The 18,783-nt window shown below is 34.5% G+C and overlaps 1 protein-coding gene across 10 annotated transcripts in view; it reads right to left on the minus strand.

Annotated features, from left to right (window-relative positions):
- Positions 1-10,399: 10,399 nt before the first annotated feature.
- Positions 10,400-18,783, minus strand: part of pax3a (paired box 3a) — a 50,217-nt gene continuing 41,833 nt past the window's right edge. For all 10 annotated transcript variants that reach the window (XM_048163930.1, XM_048163934.1, XM_048163933.1 and 7 more), the window contains 2 exons: positions 15,561-15,824; positions 10,400-12,024 (listed from right to left, as the gene is read on the minus strand). In XM_048163930.1, coding sequence (XP_048019887.1) covers positions 12,007-12,024; positions 15,561-15,824 — 282 coding nt within the window. In that variant the 3' untranslated portion in view covers positions 10,400-12,006. The remainder of the gene's footprint in view (positions 12,025-15,560; positions 15,825-18,783) is intronic.

Consider the following 18,783-nt stretch of genomic DNA (forward strand, 5'->3'; position numbering starts at 1 on the left):
TCATCAAAAATATCTTGATTTGTTCTGAAGTTGAATGAATGTCTTATGGGGTTTGGAATGACATGAAACTCAGTGCTTAATGACAGAAATTTTATTTTTGGGTGAACTAACCCTTTAAGATGAAAACCCGATCATTCACTTTTTGTTAAACGTTGGATCCTTACATTTCTGGATGTGATTCTTCTAGATCTATCTATTGCTTGTGTTAATGGTGCAAATGGGAAAACCCTTTGTTGTCACTGAAAGACTGGTTGAGGTGATCTGATTTAATTTGATTTGATTTAATTCTGTTCACTCATTAATTTGAGCTCTTGAACTTAATTTCCCCTTGTTTTTTGTTTGTTTGTTTTTTGTTTGTTTTTTTGTGTGTGTTTTTTTTTTTTTTTTTTTAAATATATATATTGTTGTTTGTATTTTTTTAATAAAATTTTGGGGAAAAAAAAGAAAAAAAAAGAAAAAGAAAAAAAGCACTTGAATGTGTGCCAGTGACATTAGCCACAATATTACTCCTCAAAACACCTTCTACAGGGCTTTTAAACGGGGTCCAGGTTCCAGGGACCCCCAGGGGGCCGCAAGGAAGTGACAGGGGGTCCATGGAAAAGATTGTTTAAAAAAAATAAAAATAATTAATAATTAATAATAAATAAATAATATTAAAATAAATAAACACATTATATTAAAATAAATAAATAAATAAATACAAATTATTAGTTAGTTATCAGTAGATTAAACAGATTAAACGAGATTAGAATAAATACATAAATAAATACACATTTTGATTAATATAAATAAATAAAAATTTGATTAAAATGAAATGAATATGCAAATAAATAAATAATTCATTAAACAGTAGCCTACATTGCTATAATGAGTAGAAAATATATAGTATAACTTAACAGAGACTCATTTTAGATTTATAATAGGCCTATTAATTTGTCTGTAATTGAAAAGATTGAAAACCCCCTAATCTGTCTTTGTACATTATCTCTTTTGCAATTTGTTCATTCCGTTATTTTCAACTTTATTTCTTGCTTTTTTATCTCACAATCGCGATCTTCTAATATTTGAGATGTAATTTCTCGTTATTTTTTAAATAGGCTACAACATCAGACCCCAGGGCCTCACAGACTCTAATCCATCCATGAACCCCTTCCAGGAGCAGTTTGACGCTCAGGTCCCTTCGACATCTCCAGCTCCATTCGCTTCTCTGGGCCACCATCATCCGATGCGCCCTTGTTTTGCTTTTGGAAACTCGAGGAAACTCAAAACTGCAAATAGCAAGTTGTTGGTGCGTTACTGAAGATTGCACCGCTTGCTCGCGCGAGCGCGCATGCACGCGCTCTCTCTCTCTCTCTCTCTCTCTCTCTCTCTCTCTCTCTCTCAATCTGGCTTTCATGATCTCGCCGGCAGAATGTCGTCAAAATGAAAAGCGTATGTTCTCATTAAAGGCATCCCCCGCCATCCTTGCAAGATGCAATTGACGTTAATTCACAGAACCGATAAAGTCTAAGGTTCCATGGCGTCCTCGCCGCTCTGGGTCGAAGATGTAAGATCACTCGAGGTCAGCGGGAGGTTGAAATTAGACGAGCGCTCTCCGCGCGCATTTTTTCGCCGCTTTCTGCACGGATCAAATCCCGTACACGGCCGTCCCCCGCTCCGCATCCCTGCCTTCTGCCTTCTGCTTGATTAAATCTAACCTCTCCACATCAAAAAACCTTCGAGCACACATCGTATAACCTTACTTCCTAATACTGATTTTGTCAAAACAAATGTAATTATAGGGCTGCGTTTGTTAATTTGTAAATTTACCTTGCAATTGCTGGTAACTTTGCGCACAGGGGTCACTGAGAGAGAAACTGCTGGTCTTGCTATTAAAAATGGTCGCCAACACAACATACTTGCAATGCAATGGGCTATTGTCATAATTGTGAGTTCAACTTAAAAAGTTTTAATATGCTTTTAAATAAACTTTTTTACACCGTTAAATAATGTGAGTTAGTTGCCAAATAACCACCAAAAAACATAAGCCTATACATTAGTTTTATTTGATTCAAATAGGGTAGATCACATAAAAATTGTCTTAGGGACTTGTATTATTTGACATATTAAAATGTCAATATCATCATATCACCTATTGAGTAAACAAGTGAACACAACCAGACTGGCACACATTCACACAAGAGGCATCTATACTATAAAACATTGACCACATTCAAAGTTCAGTTTTTAAACATCCTATTTTTTGCATTGACACATTTATGGTACAGTATGTTCATATTTGGATAAAGTAAAACATAATTTCATGAAATTAAAATATGCTTTACTTCATCTAAATATGAACATACTGTACCATAAATGTGTCAATGCAAAAATAGGATGTTTAAAAACTGGGTTCATTTTCCATGAATTTTACAGCCAGTAAAAGGTAATGTTGTTGTTGTCAAAACCTATTCAATTTTAACAGTGAAATCTTTGTTACAGTTCAGTTTATATAATATATATTAAGCTTATATATAATATGGTAAAATATTATTACAATTTAAAAGAAGTGTTTTCTATTTTGACATATTTTAAAATTGAATTTTCAGCATCATTACTCCAGTCTTCAGTGTCACATGATCCTTCAGAAATCATTCTAATATGCTGATTTGCTGCTCAAGAAACATTATTATCAATGTTGAAAATGGTTGTGCTGGTTAATATTTTTATGGAAACTGTGATCCTTTTTTTTTCAGGATCCCTTTATGTTTCAAGTTCAAACAGCGTGCATTTAGAATAAAACTTAATTTCTGTGGACAAAAAAAAATAAAAAATCTTTCTGACCCCAAACTTTTAAACGATAGCATTCTTGTTAGAATCTCATTGGATGCATGAGAAATCTCTGTTGAATACTCAGATGCTGATCTCCTCCTCAAAATCGATTTTGTCAGTGACTGGGCCTGTGTTGTATTTCTGCTTTGAGGAGTCAGTGGAGGTCATAAACTCTTCGTACGAACCTTTATCATACTGAACAAAACCTTTAAACAGAGTCAGAGCCAGGAAAGAGTAGAAGAACATCACAAACAGGATGTAGAAGTAGGCGTTGTCGTAGGAGCGTCTGCTCGTTGTGGATGTCGAGACTGTTGTGGTCGCATTATCTTGGGAAACCTGATGATTGGCCTCGATTTCCTTCAGAATGGCCTGTCGGCACCTGGCCAGCAGAGCGAGGAGCAATGTTTGGTTCGTTGTAGCGCCACCTAGAGGCATTTTGATACTAATAATGAGGTCAGATTCAAGGTTTCAATCTCTAAAGAAGAAACAGATGCCGTAACTTCACCGAATTTCAAGAAATCATCTGTTTGTAGTTCTCTACAAGGTCAAAAAGACGATTCATTCACCTTGAGCTGTGGTAAAAACAAGAGTTCAGAGCACACGCTTTTTGTCCATGAACATCGCTGATATGTTCACAAAGACTTGCTGATATTGATGTGAAGAGTAGACGTGGAACTGCTGGAGCAGTATGGGATTATCCGTGCCGTTCAGAAGTTGCGTTCTGATGGAGGCGTTTACTTCAGAATGTCAATGTGTGATTGAAGTTCTTTTCTTCAGTAAGATGTTTTAAAAAAGGCTTTTGTCACTCAAATAAATTCAGTCCTGGACATGCTGGAGTCACTCAATTATCGAATGCAGCTTGTTTTGCTCGTTAAACTTCATGCCAAAGAGACTTCAATAGGATTCTGCTGAAGTTCATCCACTGGACCTGCTCTGATGATTGTGAGGGTTTCTGTCTGTTACATGAACACCATGTAGCCTGTCCAAAGAAAGAGAGAGAGGGAGAAATGATAGCGAGACACTTTTGGAAAGGAATGCTGTCTGACATTCAATTGTTCTCTCACTGCCATGATAAACACTCTTTATCATTCATGTTGTGATAAAGGCCTCCACCACTACTACTGAACATACAGTACATGATCCTATATGCTCTTCTAAAGCTGACAACAGCAGTGCAGATGAAAATAAATTACTTTAATGTTTGAACATGTCACTATTTATTTAAATGATCTGACAAATACAGCTGAAAGCTTGTCTTTTGCCCATATCGTGGGCTTGTAGTCCTATACACTGAGCAGCATGATGCAATTCTAAATCAATCCTATTATAATCACCAAAGCTACACTGTAAAAAAATCCCAGTAAAATTTACGGTAAAAAACCGGCAGCTGTGGTTGCCAGAACTTTACCGTAAAAAATACAGTAGCAACGTAAAATAAATCTGTTAAATTTACGGTAAAATAACGTATTTCATTAACTGATATAATGTTAATTTACCAACCTAATGAAGTACTAATATCTGTTTTGTACCTTTATAATACACTGACAGTCACCAAACAGTGGTGATAAGAGACACATGATGAATCAAAGTTCATCACAAACAGCTTTTCCACAAGCTGAGGAGGACAATACTAATATATAGAAGGTGCACACAGTGTCATTCACACACACACTAAACACCATCATGGTAACATGCATGAAATTTTAAAAATGCAATAAACATTAATTTAACAACATTAGATGTAACATAAAACCCTAATGTACATAACTGATACGAAAAAAATGAGAAAAACTAAGAAGAAACTGAGTTATTTCAACGAAAATATATCAAATGTGAAGTGTCACGCAGGGAATTGTGGGAATGTCAATTTACGGTTTTTCACTGTAAATTTTACAATGAATTGTTATTTTTCACTTCCAAAAACTGTGAATTTAACGGTATTTTACCGTAAAATTACATTAAATGTACCGTTAGATCTATTACAGTTATTCACCGTATATAGCACGGAAACTTTCTGTAAACCAATTAATAGTTTTTCACCGCAGCATTTTTACAGTCTTTTACTGTTAAAATCACGGTCATTTTTTACAGTGTATGTATAAGCAACCTTACTGAAAAACCTGTTGAACACAATCTACAACATGCCTTATGTTGTCAGTTTATACTTTTTTAGCAAGTAAAAAGCCTTGTATAATTCGAAACATGTCCAACTTTAGGTCGTGGTGCATGTGTCTTTTGCTGTGAAATCTTATAAAATAAGCATTACAATAATTTTTATATTGTTAGTAATATTTCAAGATGAACACTTACTGGACTGAAGCAACTTTGCTTGATTATCCATACTTCAATTCATAGAAAATTCATGTTAAAGGATTGATTCACCCAAAAATTAAAATTCTGTCATTAATTACTCACCCTCATGTCGTTCCACACCCGTAAGACTTTCGTTCATCTTTGGAACACAAATGATCTTTTTTGATGAAATCTGAGAGCTTTCTGTCCCTCCATTGACAGCTACGCAACTACCAATTTTAAGACCTAGAAAGGTAGTAAAGACATCATGAAAGAACTCCATATGACTCCAGTAGTTTAACACCAGTTAGGTGGTTTGTTTGCACAAAAAAAATAATTTACCATTTTATTTTCAAAATATTAATCTCCAACAAGCATTCACGCAACAAAGTCCGCTCTCGTGTCAAAACAACATGCATGCGCCGTGGTGCTCTTGTGAACCAGTGCATGCATGTTGTGTTGATGTGCAAGTCTGCTCCAGAGATATTGGGGGATACAAGGGTCCATGACTCTACCTTTGGAGAAAGCATAACAGCTAACTTGCCTTGATAACCAATCACATAACAGCCTTGATATCATTGAATTTCATTCAGAGTTGTGCGACAGTCGATCACTCTTTGCGGATACCACAGAAATGATTGAGAAGTGGTAGTTGCATAGGCTGTCAATGGAGGGACTGAAAGCAAAAGCTTTTCAACAAAAAGTTCTTCATTTATGTTGTGAAGATGGATGAAAATCTTACAGGTTTGGATCAACACGAGGGTTAGTATTTAATGACAGAATTTTCATTTTTGGGTGAACTTTAAAATGTGTATATCAATTATGATACATCAGGCATTCAAGGAATGTTTATTTGTACATTTCTCAATCATTTGTATTGTGTATTGCATTATATGTTTTAACCCCCAATATATAAACCACAGAGCTTCATCAGCTTATAAAAATAAGCATTTAAATATCATATACTAAGACATATTTTGGGGAGATATAGAGTGACAACTGATATGCATTAAGTGTAAGTAATCTGCAATACAGTAGTAAAGCTCTCATTGATTTACATTAAAAGCTCAGAATCTTACTTTTTGGCCATACAAATAACAACATCTGCACCAAATTGCACGATTTTGCAGTTTTGGCCTCTGAATAAAACTGAGGTGTTTTCTTATCCATATTCTTACTATATGAGCCACAAAAGCCTGATGTATCAAACTCAAAAAAAAAAAAAAAAAACCACACATGCAAACCTTTTTTTTTTTTTTTATTATTCGTTTTAAAGATAGATTTTTCTGACTATTATTTCATACACAGCAAAATCACTTAAATCAACTCTGCTCTGAGTACATATGGTCCCTCTCTAAATAGTGTTAAAGTAACACTGAAGCAGAGTTAAAGTTAATGAGATAGTTAAGCGATTAATTAAGTGATGATTGAGTGTTAATGATGAACACCTGCTGTTAACAAGCAGAATCACTGAAGAAAAGTGAAATGCATGAACTACAACTGATTTCAGATGAAATTGAGTCTTAGATGAAATGAACTGAAGATAAAAGACATTATATCTCTCAAGATCTCAGCAGAGGAGGATTGTCTTTTCTTCAGTGATTCTGCTTGTTAACATCACTTAATTAATCACTTAATTTCAGTGTTACTTTAACACTATTTAGAGAGGGACCATATGTACTCCGAGCAGAGTTGATTTAACTCTGGTGATTTTGCTATGTATGTAAGAATTTAAGGCCCGGTTTCACAGACAGGACTTAGTCTAAACCAGGATTATGCCTTTGTTCAATTAGGACATTTAAGTAGCTTTTATAAACATACACTAGAAAAAATAATATTACTGTGTGCATTTTGAAACAAAACAATGGCACTGACATATTTTACGATATGTCAGTCCAAGTTCCTTTCAGTTCAAACAGATCAAACATGCATTTTAGTCTGGGACTAGCTTATGCCTGGTCTGTGAAAAGGGGGGTTAAGGGTTCAAATTAAATATTGACATTTGTTAATATTACCATGAACAATAATTTCAAAACAGTAGTCGGTCGTTTTTTTGTGTGTGTGTTTTTTTTTTTGTAGTTTATGATTTTTGAGCATGAGAACATGTGACACAACTCATCTACACTGGCATCTGTCTAAATTGTCCGTAGTCTCTTTCAAGTGACAGATATATTTGCGCCATAACACATTAGAGTTTGACTGAACGTGTTTTCTTCTCTCTTTAGTTACTGTGCCTATTTATTTGCCAGTGTAACTATATACAATTATATTTAACTGCAGTTTATCACTTAGCATTTAGCATTATCTTTTTCCGCACTGTCCATGACCAATCAAAACAGACATGCAACCCATGTTGGTTCAATTCAGAATGACTGCTGCAGATATTTCAGTGATGATTAGTTCTGCAGAACTGATGTAGCTGTTCAGGACATTGAAAAACATTTAAAAAGTTGCTGAACTCCTGAATTATTTGCTCTCACATTCTGTCCTGCATGTTTGTGTATGAGCCGTAAGGTTCAACTAACCAAATTCCACATCATTCGTTACTGCGAGAAACAGTCTCATGTCTTTCATGTTTTTCTCCCTGTTGTTTTTTTTTTCACTGTTTCTCTCCTCTTTCAGCCGTCTGTCTCGGAATGACATGGGGGAGTGGGGAGTAACTCTTGCCCTGTCAGCTATGCTGTGATTGTCTACTGATTTCAAAGAGTGCGAGGGGTCAAAGGTTAAGTTGTCTCCAGTATATGTTATTGTGTCTGACACCAGGCTCCATGCTGGAAAAGGGAGCAAAAGAGAGGGACACTTGCAAAGCCATCCAGATTTTGTGGATGTGAAAAACAAATGTAAAAAGACATAAAGGTGTGCTACATTAAATTTAATGTCAGGAGATCCTTAAACAGACTCCAGGGGGTACTTGGAAAGATTTTAACTGCTTTCACAAAGCCTATAAAACAAAAAATATGACATTTAAATACAAATATGAAGGCAAAATAGAAATTAAAAATAAATTTGATAAATTCAATAAATAATCTCATGATTAAAAAATGATTAGCTTAAAACAGAGTTACCTTTTAAGGAAAGAAAACGAAATGTGTACATTTTGTCAATTTATGTGGATGGGAACACACAAGGAAAAACAGGTTGGGAAACACTGTGCACTATATTTTACAGTTTTTTCTTAACACATTTCTCAATACTCACTTTTTCAAAACTTCACACAGTTCTCCTCACCAACTTTCAATTCAGTTAATTTCTCATTCAAATTGAGCTAAAACTACTAAAACACTTTTTTTTTAACTTAAGTTTAACAGTTCTGAAAAGAGTATACAAACATGTGCAAACTGGCCTTTAGGTTTTGGTGTTTATGTATGGAGAAAACAATTCATGTAAATTGAAAAATGTAGTCATTGAATGCATTTTGTGTCAAAGCACTTACACAATCCACAGTTTAGCCTACATAGACTGCTGTTCTGCTCAATGTGTGAAAAAAAGTGACCTAAGTATTGAGAAATGTGTCCTAGTGATTGTAAAAAAAAAACTAACTATACTAAACATGTAACTATATTTGATAAAAGCTGACATATACACTCAATCAAACACATTAAAGGTGCTACAGAGGATGTTTTGTTTTATACATTTTTGCAATATTACTTGAAACTGTCTTTACTAACTGATAAAAGACTAATTATTAGGTGCACTGAAAGTAATAATATTAATATACATCATCTGTGCATGAGGTAGGGCCTTAAAAACATCAGCCAATCATCGCGTAAACGATTGGCCCTCTGGCTTGTCAATCACTGCCATTACGTTCCTTGTGAAAGACGTGCGCGGCTGCGCGCTCCATTAACTTTCCACACTCTACAGGCGCCGCATGCAATGTTTTTGTCAGGAGACAGGAGTAACAACTGCAGATTATGAGTTACCTGCGGTGAGTCCGACATAATGAATCCACTAACACAGCGAATGCCGGTGGCAAACACTCGTGTTCCAATACTCGTGCACGAGTTTTGGGAGGCGTTCCCTCGAAATGAGCTGTGAAGGAGGGGGGTTGTTCTTACGCATGCGCTCATTTAAAAAACTCACTAACAGTCTTTGGTTTCTCAGTCGACGAAAAGATCCTCTTTAGCACCTTTAATACACAAGAAAGAAAGAAAGAAAGAAAGAAAGAAAGAAAGAAAGAAAGAAAGAAAAGAGTTATAGAAAAAGTCAAAGAATGAAAGAAAGCAAAAGACAAAGTGAAAGAAAGAGCGACAATGAAAGAAAGGGTGAAAGAGCAAACTTAAAAGAAAGAGTGAAAGTGAAAGAAATTTCAAAAGAAAGAAAAAGTGAAAGAAAGAGTGTAAGAAAGAATGAAAGAAGGAAAGAGCAAAAGAAAGAGAAAAAGAAAAACAGCGAGAGCAAAAGAAAGTGAAAGAAAGCGCAAAAGAAAGCAAAAGAGCAAAAGAAAGTGAAAGAAAAAGTGAAAGAAAGATAGAAAGGAGTGAAAAGGAGTGAAAGAGCAAACTTTCAAAAGAGAATGAAAGCAAAAGAAAGAAAGAAAGAAAGAAAGAAAGAAAGAAAGAAAGAAAGAAAGAAAGAAAGAAAGAAAGAAAGAAAGAAAGAAAGAAAGAAAGAGAAAAGGAAAGAAACAGGAAAAAAGAGCAAAAGAAAGCGCAAAAGAAAGAGTGAAAGTAAGAGCAAAAGAAAGCAAAAGAGCACAGGACAGGGTGAACGAAAAAGTAAAAGCTAGACAGGAGTGAACAAAAGCGAAAGAAAGTGAAAGAGCAAACTTTCAAAAGAAAGAAAGAGTGAAAGTAAAAGAAAGAGCAAAAGAGTGAAAGAAAAAGCGAAAGGAGCGAAAGAAAGAGCAAAAGAGTGAAAAAAGAAAGAAAGAAAGAAAGAAAGAAAGAAAGAAAGAAAGAAAGAAAGAAAGAAAGAAAGAAAGAAAGAAAGAAAGAAAGAAAGAAAGAAAGAAAAGTGTCTGATGGTTTCCAGCTCTCTGTTAAGAGCCCCTGGAGAGAAGAGTGTTTATGAAACTGAATATACTTCTGAATGAATCAAACTGCTCTATGAAGCTAAAGCTGAACAAATCTGATCATGTACTGACCCGTCCGTCACGCTCATTTCCATAAAACAGCATTTCATACACAGGTGCAGAATCATTTAAAACATGTTAAACATGATCCAGAAAAATGCAATTTTTTGTTGTAGAAGGTCTATAAAAAATGAAAGGGGAAAAAAGAGAGAGCCAAAAATAAAAAAAAGATGGGAAAGATAATGACAAACAAGAAAATGTAAATAATTTCAAAACAACAAGTTTGAATGCAATTTGTTTATTTTTTCTTATAAATAGTAAATAGTGCTGCATTTTACACATTCTCCATCAACAATTATATGCAGTCGAGAACCAAGAAACATTAAAGTATAAAAAACAAACAAGGTAAAAAATAATTGTTCCAATTCTTAAGATGTGAAGGCAGATGAACAGTATGTTACAGAGACAGAACAAAGAACTCAGTTCTGGCTCGTCTGAAAACTGCAGTGTAAAAATGAAAGCGTTATGAAACGCTGCATAATCTGGAACACAGAGTTTAAGAACAGATGATCTTCTTGAGCGAGTGAGAACAGACGAGTGTTTATGAGGTATTGAGTGTGTATTGCACTTTCATTGGGTTCGTTTTCTCTCTCTGAATGTTCAGAATAGTGTACTACCATACTACTCATTCTACTTCTGCAGTATGCATATTGTGTGCATATCTGCAAGCAAAACTAACTAGATGACCTTCTACATTTGCCATTGCACTGTGAAATACGCAATACCACAATGCAATGTGTTCAACTTGACCTTCCTATTCCATTGTGACCAATGAACTCTTGAATTTTCTTGATTCATTTAAAGATGTTTTACACTAAATGACATTAAACTGCAACAGCATTCACAAGGTTGCATACTACAATTTAAAATATTTAGCATTGCATAACGTTCTGTTTCTCAAACAATTTTAGTATATGCTGTAGTATACAGTATGCAATAAGCGATACGATAGTATTCCATTCTGAACATCACTTCTGTCTCATTCTAAGATATTTTGTGTGTGCTCAGATGAACTGTAATAAAGGGGGTCACGCTTCTTCGTTTAGTCCGTTTATCTCTCTGACACGACTGAAATGCCATCGGACACTTGAGTGCATTCCTTCTAGGTCACCCTCTTTCTCTCTCTGAAGAGGACCTGAGAGCGTTGACTTGTGCAGAATGTGAACATGTTCTTGTGTATTTATGAATGAGAAACAAGGAAAGTTGGCAGACGTTTCCGAGCCCTTATTTCCTAAATATATCAAACAAAAATGTGTCTCAACCGTCGAGCTGTGTCACAAACCAGCCACTAAAGTGCGTCCGTCAGTGGACAGCTGATATCAGAGTATGGCGCCACACTCTTCCCTGCCATTCGATGCCGTTTATAAGCACAGTCTCAGTCTTTGAGTTTGTCCTTTTTTGTCCTTTCCCTTTGTCCGTGTGTCCCATGACTTGTCGCTCTTCAGGAAGGAGGCAGTAAGTGTCGTCAGAATGTGTGATGCAGTCGCCTGCTCCAAAACGGGATGGATGTACGGATTGGTTTTTACCCGTCCACCACACACCTCAATCCTGGTCCTAAACCCAACCCAAACCTACCCCACAATACCCCCCTCGTAAAAACAACTCAGTCGCACTTTGGACCCACATGTGTTAGGGAGGACCGCCGTCACTCCTGGCTTCTCTACAACGCTCCTCGCTCAGACCCAGTGAGGAGCGGGAGTATGAGGATGGATGGTCGTTTTGGTCAAACATTCAAGAGGTGAAGGAGAGCTCAAGTGCAAGAGTTTACGGTCAGACCATCCATAGATCTCTTCATCTCCTTCCTGTCTGTCTTCATTCGATGCTGGGTTTCAGATAATGAAAGGCACCTGAAAGAGACAGAGAAATAAATTAAGCTCAGGGTTAGTATCGTTAACTTAAACCATAAAAAACATTTTCATTACTTGAAATAAAATAAACATTAACCGGAAGGGGGAAAAAATTACATCCATCCATCCATCCATCCATCCATCCATCTATCTATATATATATTATAAAAAATATATAAAACATATTTTATTTCAGCTATTTTAATTCTCTTTTTCATTTAGTTCAAGCTGAAATACTATAACTAAAATAAAAAAAACTATATAGACATATTACAAAATACTAATAAAAATGACAAAAAACTAAATGATTAAACAGAAAATATCACATAAAATTCTTAATATTACCAAAAAATGATAGTATATCAGTGATACTAAAATAATACTAAATAAATTTTCAAAAAATGTATGATTAAAAAACGTGTATTGAATATATACAATTTTAAACATGTAAAAACATGTTTTAAAAATAAATGAAATCCAAAAAACAAAAAAAATTACTAAACAGAAAATATAAAATAAAATTCTAATTACCCCCCCCCCCCCAAAAAAAATAAGACAAAACAATAGTATATCAATGATAATAAAATAATACTGAATAAATTTAATAAAATGTATGATTAAAAAAAATGTGTATTGAACATGTACAATTTTAAACATAAATCATGTTTTAAAAATAAATGAAATACATATTAAAACATATATAATTAAATATAAATTAACATAAATTATCAATTTCAGACTTCATTTATACAACCTGCTTCTACACTATTTTACATTACTTTGTTACAGTGGACAAATTTAACATCAGTAAAAATCTCTAAAGAGTAAAAAAAAAAGTGTGACTAAAATATTTGTACTCCACAGACTAAAGAAAGTCATAAATAAAATAAAATAAAATAAAATAAAATAAAATAAAATAAAATAAAATAAAATAAAATAAAATAAAATAAAATAAAATAAAATAAAATAAAATAAAATAAAATAAAATAAAATAAAATAAAATATGATAAAATAAAAAATTAAGTAAATATATATATACATTTTTTCTGCTAAAAATAGTTTTTGAGCAGCAATGCTTTGGAAATTATGTAGTTAGCAAAATAAAATAAAATAAAATCATTTGCTAATTGTTTAGGGGACTAATTAAAATGTTAAAAACTAATTAAAACCGTTTTGTTTATATGTTGCAAAATTATATATTTTAATAGCCTTTAGCATTTTATTTTTAATTATTTAATATAATAATATTAGTTTTATAATACACACAAAATGCCAAAAACAAGGCAATGATATGAGTTTATTTATTATTTACATTCATTATTTTACATTATGTTCTTGGAAGTTTAATGATGCCTCCTAGTGGGCTCCGGGACAATGGCTGAGAAACACCGACATCACTATATGATTATATCAATATAGTCTTTGCCAATAGAAAGAAAAATAAATTGAAAAATGCAAAAGCAAAATACAGCACATGACTGAGAGAGCCAGTGCGTGCCAATTCCACTAAGAATACAGACAGACAGAGTGAAAAAGAGAGATTGAGGGGGGAAAATGAAAAGAGAGCTGTCCTATATTCAGTTCTGTATGGATCAGAGTCAATGATCAACAGCAACTACAGATCTGACCCGTCTGCAACACATGGTTCTAATATCTGCCTGCCACGGGCCATTCTACTCCTAAACGAGACCCCCGCTAACTCCTCCACGGACCCCCAGCTCTGTGCTTACGGGGTGCGGACCCCAGCAAATTAATGATATCAAGATGCAGTCCTGGATTGGGCACTCGACATGCAGTCCGGGTGCGTAAGCCCCCCCTCCGCCTCTGTCAAACATGTTCTGAGATGGCTGCTCCTCTCATTTCAGTGAGTTTGAGTGGATCATGAACGATATCTTTGTTACTCAGAGCTCATTACATGGCTGGCTGACGGATGCCTGGAGCTGATGAGATATAGCTCATCTCACAGGGTCGTGAAAGGTTGCGGGTTAAGCATCATAAACCATGACAGCGCCAACCTGTGCGGCGGCCCAGCGGATTACAACTAACTAATGTAAACTGATGATTACGTCTCAGATTAAAAGACCAATACTCCACTGAAAATAATCTCAGTTGACGTTCAGATGATCGTGTTTCTCTATAGAATCAATGACTTTTTTTCAATAAAGTTCTCTTAAGAACCGTAGCTTAGCACGTTTAGCCAAAAAAAGTCTAGTTGCGGTGATGCAATTTATCAAAATCACGTGGCTTGTACACTATAAAAAGAATTATTGGTTTAACTTAAAGTAAGTTACCTGGTAGATTTAAATTTTGAGTTCATTGAAATTAAAAATTTGAGTTGATACAATGAAGGTGATTGGTTTAATCAACAGAAACTCAAAATATTATGTTATCTGAACCACATTAATTACTGAAGTTGATTTGACAAAAGAAAAAATGTGATAAATAAAAAAATGTATCAATAAGTGTCAAAAAGTGTACAAAGTAAAAATATATGATTCAATAAAATTATAATTGAATGAATTGTTCATTTAAACCTTGCCCTTTCTTACAACTGACTGCAAGCTCACATTTAAATTTGCCTCCATCTAATTAACAATTGAAATGATACATAGAAGTAAGTCCCAGCCCTACATTTTTTTTCTTTTTGATAATCGTTTCACTCAGATGTACATCACAATATGGAAGAAGATATCTGCCGCTACTTCCGTTACATCGCAACTTTAAAAAAGCTAAAGGGAGACCAAGAAAAATATCTTTCCAGAATGTCATATACTATGCAGAAGGAAAAACAGGTTGGCTAAAAGTATTTTGTTTCTTTGGTTAATGTTATGTAAATATTGTATAAATATTAGTAAGAGTCTTAAAGTCACCATGAATTCAAAATGGACGATTCTTTTTTTGAATTCATGGTGAAAAATCACAGCGACATCTTGTTCTCTTTTGCGAGAGCGAGACAACCTGTCACTCACATGAGATCGACCAATAGCAAACCACAAACCATCCAACAATCCAATCAATTCCCCACGGACAAAATCAAGTCCCGCCCTACATTTTGTCTTGTTTGAGAAGCTGTTTCACTCGTATATACGTCACAATGGGGACATAAATACTCGCGATTAATCGTATCTAACAAAAGTTTGTGTTTATATATATATATGTGTGTGTGTGTATATATATATATATATATATATATATATATATATATATATATATATATATATATATATATATATATATATATATCTGTGTGTGTGTGTGTGTGTGTGTGTATACATATGTACACACATACATTATATACATTATACAAACTTTTATGTTAGATGTGATTAATCGCGATTAATCGATTTGACAGCACCAGCTAAAACTTTTCGCAATGTTAAAAGAACATTTCTTCTAACAAGACCTAAACCTTCAAATAATGTTATCTCACATACTATAAAGCAAATCCAAAATGGAACATTTTATGTTTTGAAATATGTTTAGAACATAAATATGTGGGTCACTCTCGCTACACTGCAAACAGTGCTGGTATTCACCTTACTCTGCCCATATTGGCTGTACTGGTAAGATGCCACATGGTCCACGCTGTACCCAGGTGAACTGTAGCTGGAGGGGCAGTAGGACTGGGAGCTAGGCAGGGTTGGCATGCTGGCCAGGCCTGGCAGACCCTCCAGTCTCTGAGAGGAGTGGCAGCTGGCAGCCATGCCCGTGCTGGGCTCCAAACCGCCAGTCAACGGAGAGAGGGCAAAATCACTCTGCGGCTGGTGGGGAACTCCACCCGGATTCAACAGCCCCATCACCTGAGAAAAAAGAAGAAGAGAACACTATGTTGAGTGCCTTTTTTAACAAGCATATTGCTGAAAAGATTAGCCTGGACCAGTATAGATTTCTGTGCTGTTCAGGCTGGTTTATGCTGGTTAGCTAATACATGACCAAATTTTGACCAAGTGAGTTCAGAAAACCACATCTAATCATCTATATGCTTACAAACCAGTTTTATAAAGACAAACCATGCTGTTTTAGTCATTTTTTGTTAATACTACCAGCACAACTATTACTATTGTTCATAACCATACTTATTAAACTTAAAGGGATAGTTCACCCAAAAACTGTGTCATCATTTACCCTCAAGTTGTTCCAAACCTGTATGAGATTCTTTCTTCTGTTGAACACAAAAGAAGATATTTTGAAGGATGTCGGCAACCACACAGTTGACGGTAAATACTGTGGCAGTCAATGGCTAGTCAATGGCAACACCCTGGCAACCACTCACAGCACAGTCCATTAGTTTTCAGAACTTCTCAAATTTACTTCAGAATCATTTTTAACACCTTTTTTCCATTTTTAAGACACCTGGAATAACTTAAGTTCCCAGATCTATGAGAATTCTGCATCTTCACCAAATAAAACAATGAAAATTTGCTTTTAATTTGAGTTCTGTGATGTGGAATGAATTCAGCATACCAAACTAAACATGATGAAAACACTAAAGTTTTTAATCCAGTCTGTTAAGGAAAAAAACCCTCCTTAAGTGTAACACGCATCTTAAAAATGATTCGGTGACAGCGAGTGAAGATCTCTCCAGCTCTCACACAGCGTCTCTGGCCACCCGTATCTAATTCACAAAGTGACAGACAGATGGAAGCGGGACGTGAGTGTGCCATCAGTGTCTGCGAGCTTTCGTACGCTCCTTGATGGGCCAAGTACATATCAGTTCCCTTCTTCTGCTAATCATTAATCAAAACCAGTCCGGCCCAAAAAAAAAAAAAAAATCTCCTGCACACCGACTGAACAACCGGCCCACTGACTCCGTCCAGAGTCCATGAGAGTCAAATTATTCCCCATCCTGCTGGACACATGGTTCCTTTTAAACAGTTACCCTGTGCAACCAAAGAGGGGGCGGAGTCAGACAAGAGGGGCTGTATTTCTTTGCCCGGTTAACATGTTCCTGAAAAAGTGCAGAGTTGTGTGTTTGGGTAAAGAGCATAACCAGATGAAAAAACGAAAAGAGTAAGACAACTAAAAACTTTTTTCTATCAAGATTTAATGTTTAAAATCCAAAAGAAGAAGAGAAGCGCAGGGAATACTTGTTCCACATGCTGTGGATAGATGAATAACAGTTGCAGAGAAAGTATTGCACATTAAATATGTGGGTGGGTTTTCTTAGATATACTTTAGGGACAAATTTGTCCTCAGACGTGAGCTAAATCTTACAAAAACCTCCCTTTGGGGACATCTGGAAATGTCCTCAATTGAAAAAACAATTCATAAATCATGTTTTATTTATTTAATCCTGAAAATCTTGGTTACACTGATGCACTTATCAAGGTTATTTTAGTCAACTAAAAATTACTGAAATTAAAACCATAAAAAGCATTTTGAAATGAAATAAATGTTAACAAATAAAATATAGAAAATTATTTCAGCTAGTTGCCAAGGCAATATTTCTCATTTTTATTTAGCTTAACTTGATGTAATAAATAACTAAAACTAAACTAAAATAAAAAACACATAAAATGTATAAAATAAAAATTATTTTAAAAATTATTTAAATAATTATTATTTAAAATTATTATAAAAATTATATAAAATAAAATTAATAAAAACCAGACATATTTTTTTTTTTAAATATTAAAAATGACTAAAACTTTATCTAAAATGAAAATGAAGACAATTTAAAAATAAAACTAATTAAAAATATTAATATAAATATGGATATTTAATCTAAATTAGATTATATATAAACATTGATTATAAATAAATAAATAAATAAATAAATAAATAAATATTATTATTATTAACATGATTTTAGCAAGAAATAATGCTTAACCTTTTCAGAGTAAATTTATATTCAGTTTTACAATTTTTCTATGGCAATGAATGCCTAAAATGACTATAAAAATTAATATAAATAAAATAATAAACAATTTCTAACAGAAGAGTTAAATGTAAGTGCATTTATAAAATTATAAGCTTCACATTTTTCTTTTAAATCCTTCAAAAATTGGCCCCATTAACTAAGTACCACAGTGTAACCTAGTTTTTGCTTATATAAATAAAAACTTGTTTTGAACCCGGTATATTAATTCAAAACAATAGGCGTCTATGGTATTTCCTCATTTCGCTAGGAAACCATGTGTGTTTGTGCGGTTAACACTTTTACAAGCTGTGTGAAGGGTCATGAAATTCCTTTTGGGGTTCATCTTCAACAGCTGTTCAGGAGAGAAATGAACTGAAAGCTCTAAGCGCTCACAGATTTTCAGGTGCTTTCCCCACCTTGCAGATAACTCAAGGATCACACGAGCTGACAGCGTATATCATGTACAGCAGAGCATGTGTGAGTCACACGGTGATGTGTGATGCTTAACAAATGAAAAGCACATGGAGGTTAAACTCTCTCATTCACCTCCCCATGGGGGGCCCGGGCCCCGGCTACATGTGAGGTGAAAGCGAAAATGTTCCTTCCATGTCGAGACCAGACAGGAGTTGTTGACAAAAAGCTTCCTCATAAAACATTTTCCCAGCAAGTGTGATGCATGTACGCAGCTGTCCGGAGGTACTTGGGGGATAAAGAACCCTACAATCGGCAGAGCTCAAAGAGCAAAAACACATTTCCAAACCGATATAAAATGTCATTTTGATGGAATATTGTAGATTAAAATACAAGTTAAGCGATTTTTGTAATTACCATTTCTTTGTTGTTGTCGTTGTTTTTACAAACTGATGCATGAGTTGAAATTATTTCTTATATTTAAAGGG

The sequence above is a fragment of the Megalobrama amblycephala genome, linkage group LG17, assembly GCF_018812025.1.
Source record: "Megalobrama amblycephala isolate DHTTF-2021 linkage group LG17, ASM1881202v1, whole genome shotgun sequence".
Taxonomy (NCBI): domain Eukaryota; kingdom Metazoa; phylum Chordata; class Actinopteri; order Cypriniformes; family Xenocyprididae; genus Megalobrama; species Megalobrama amblycephala.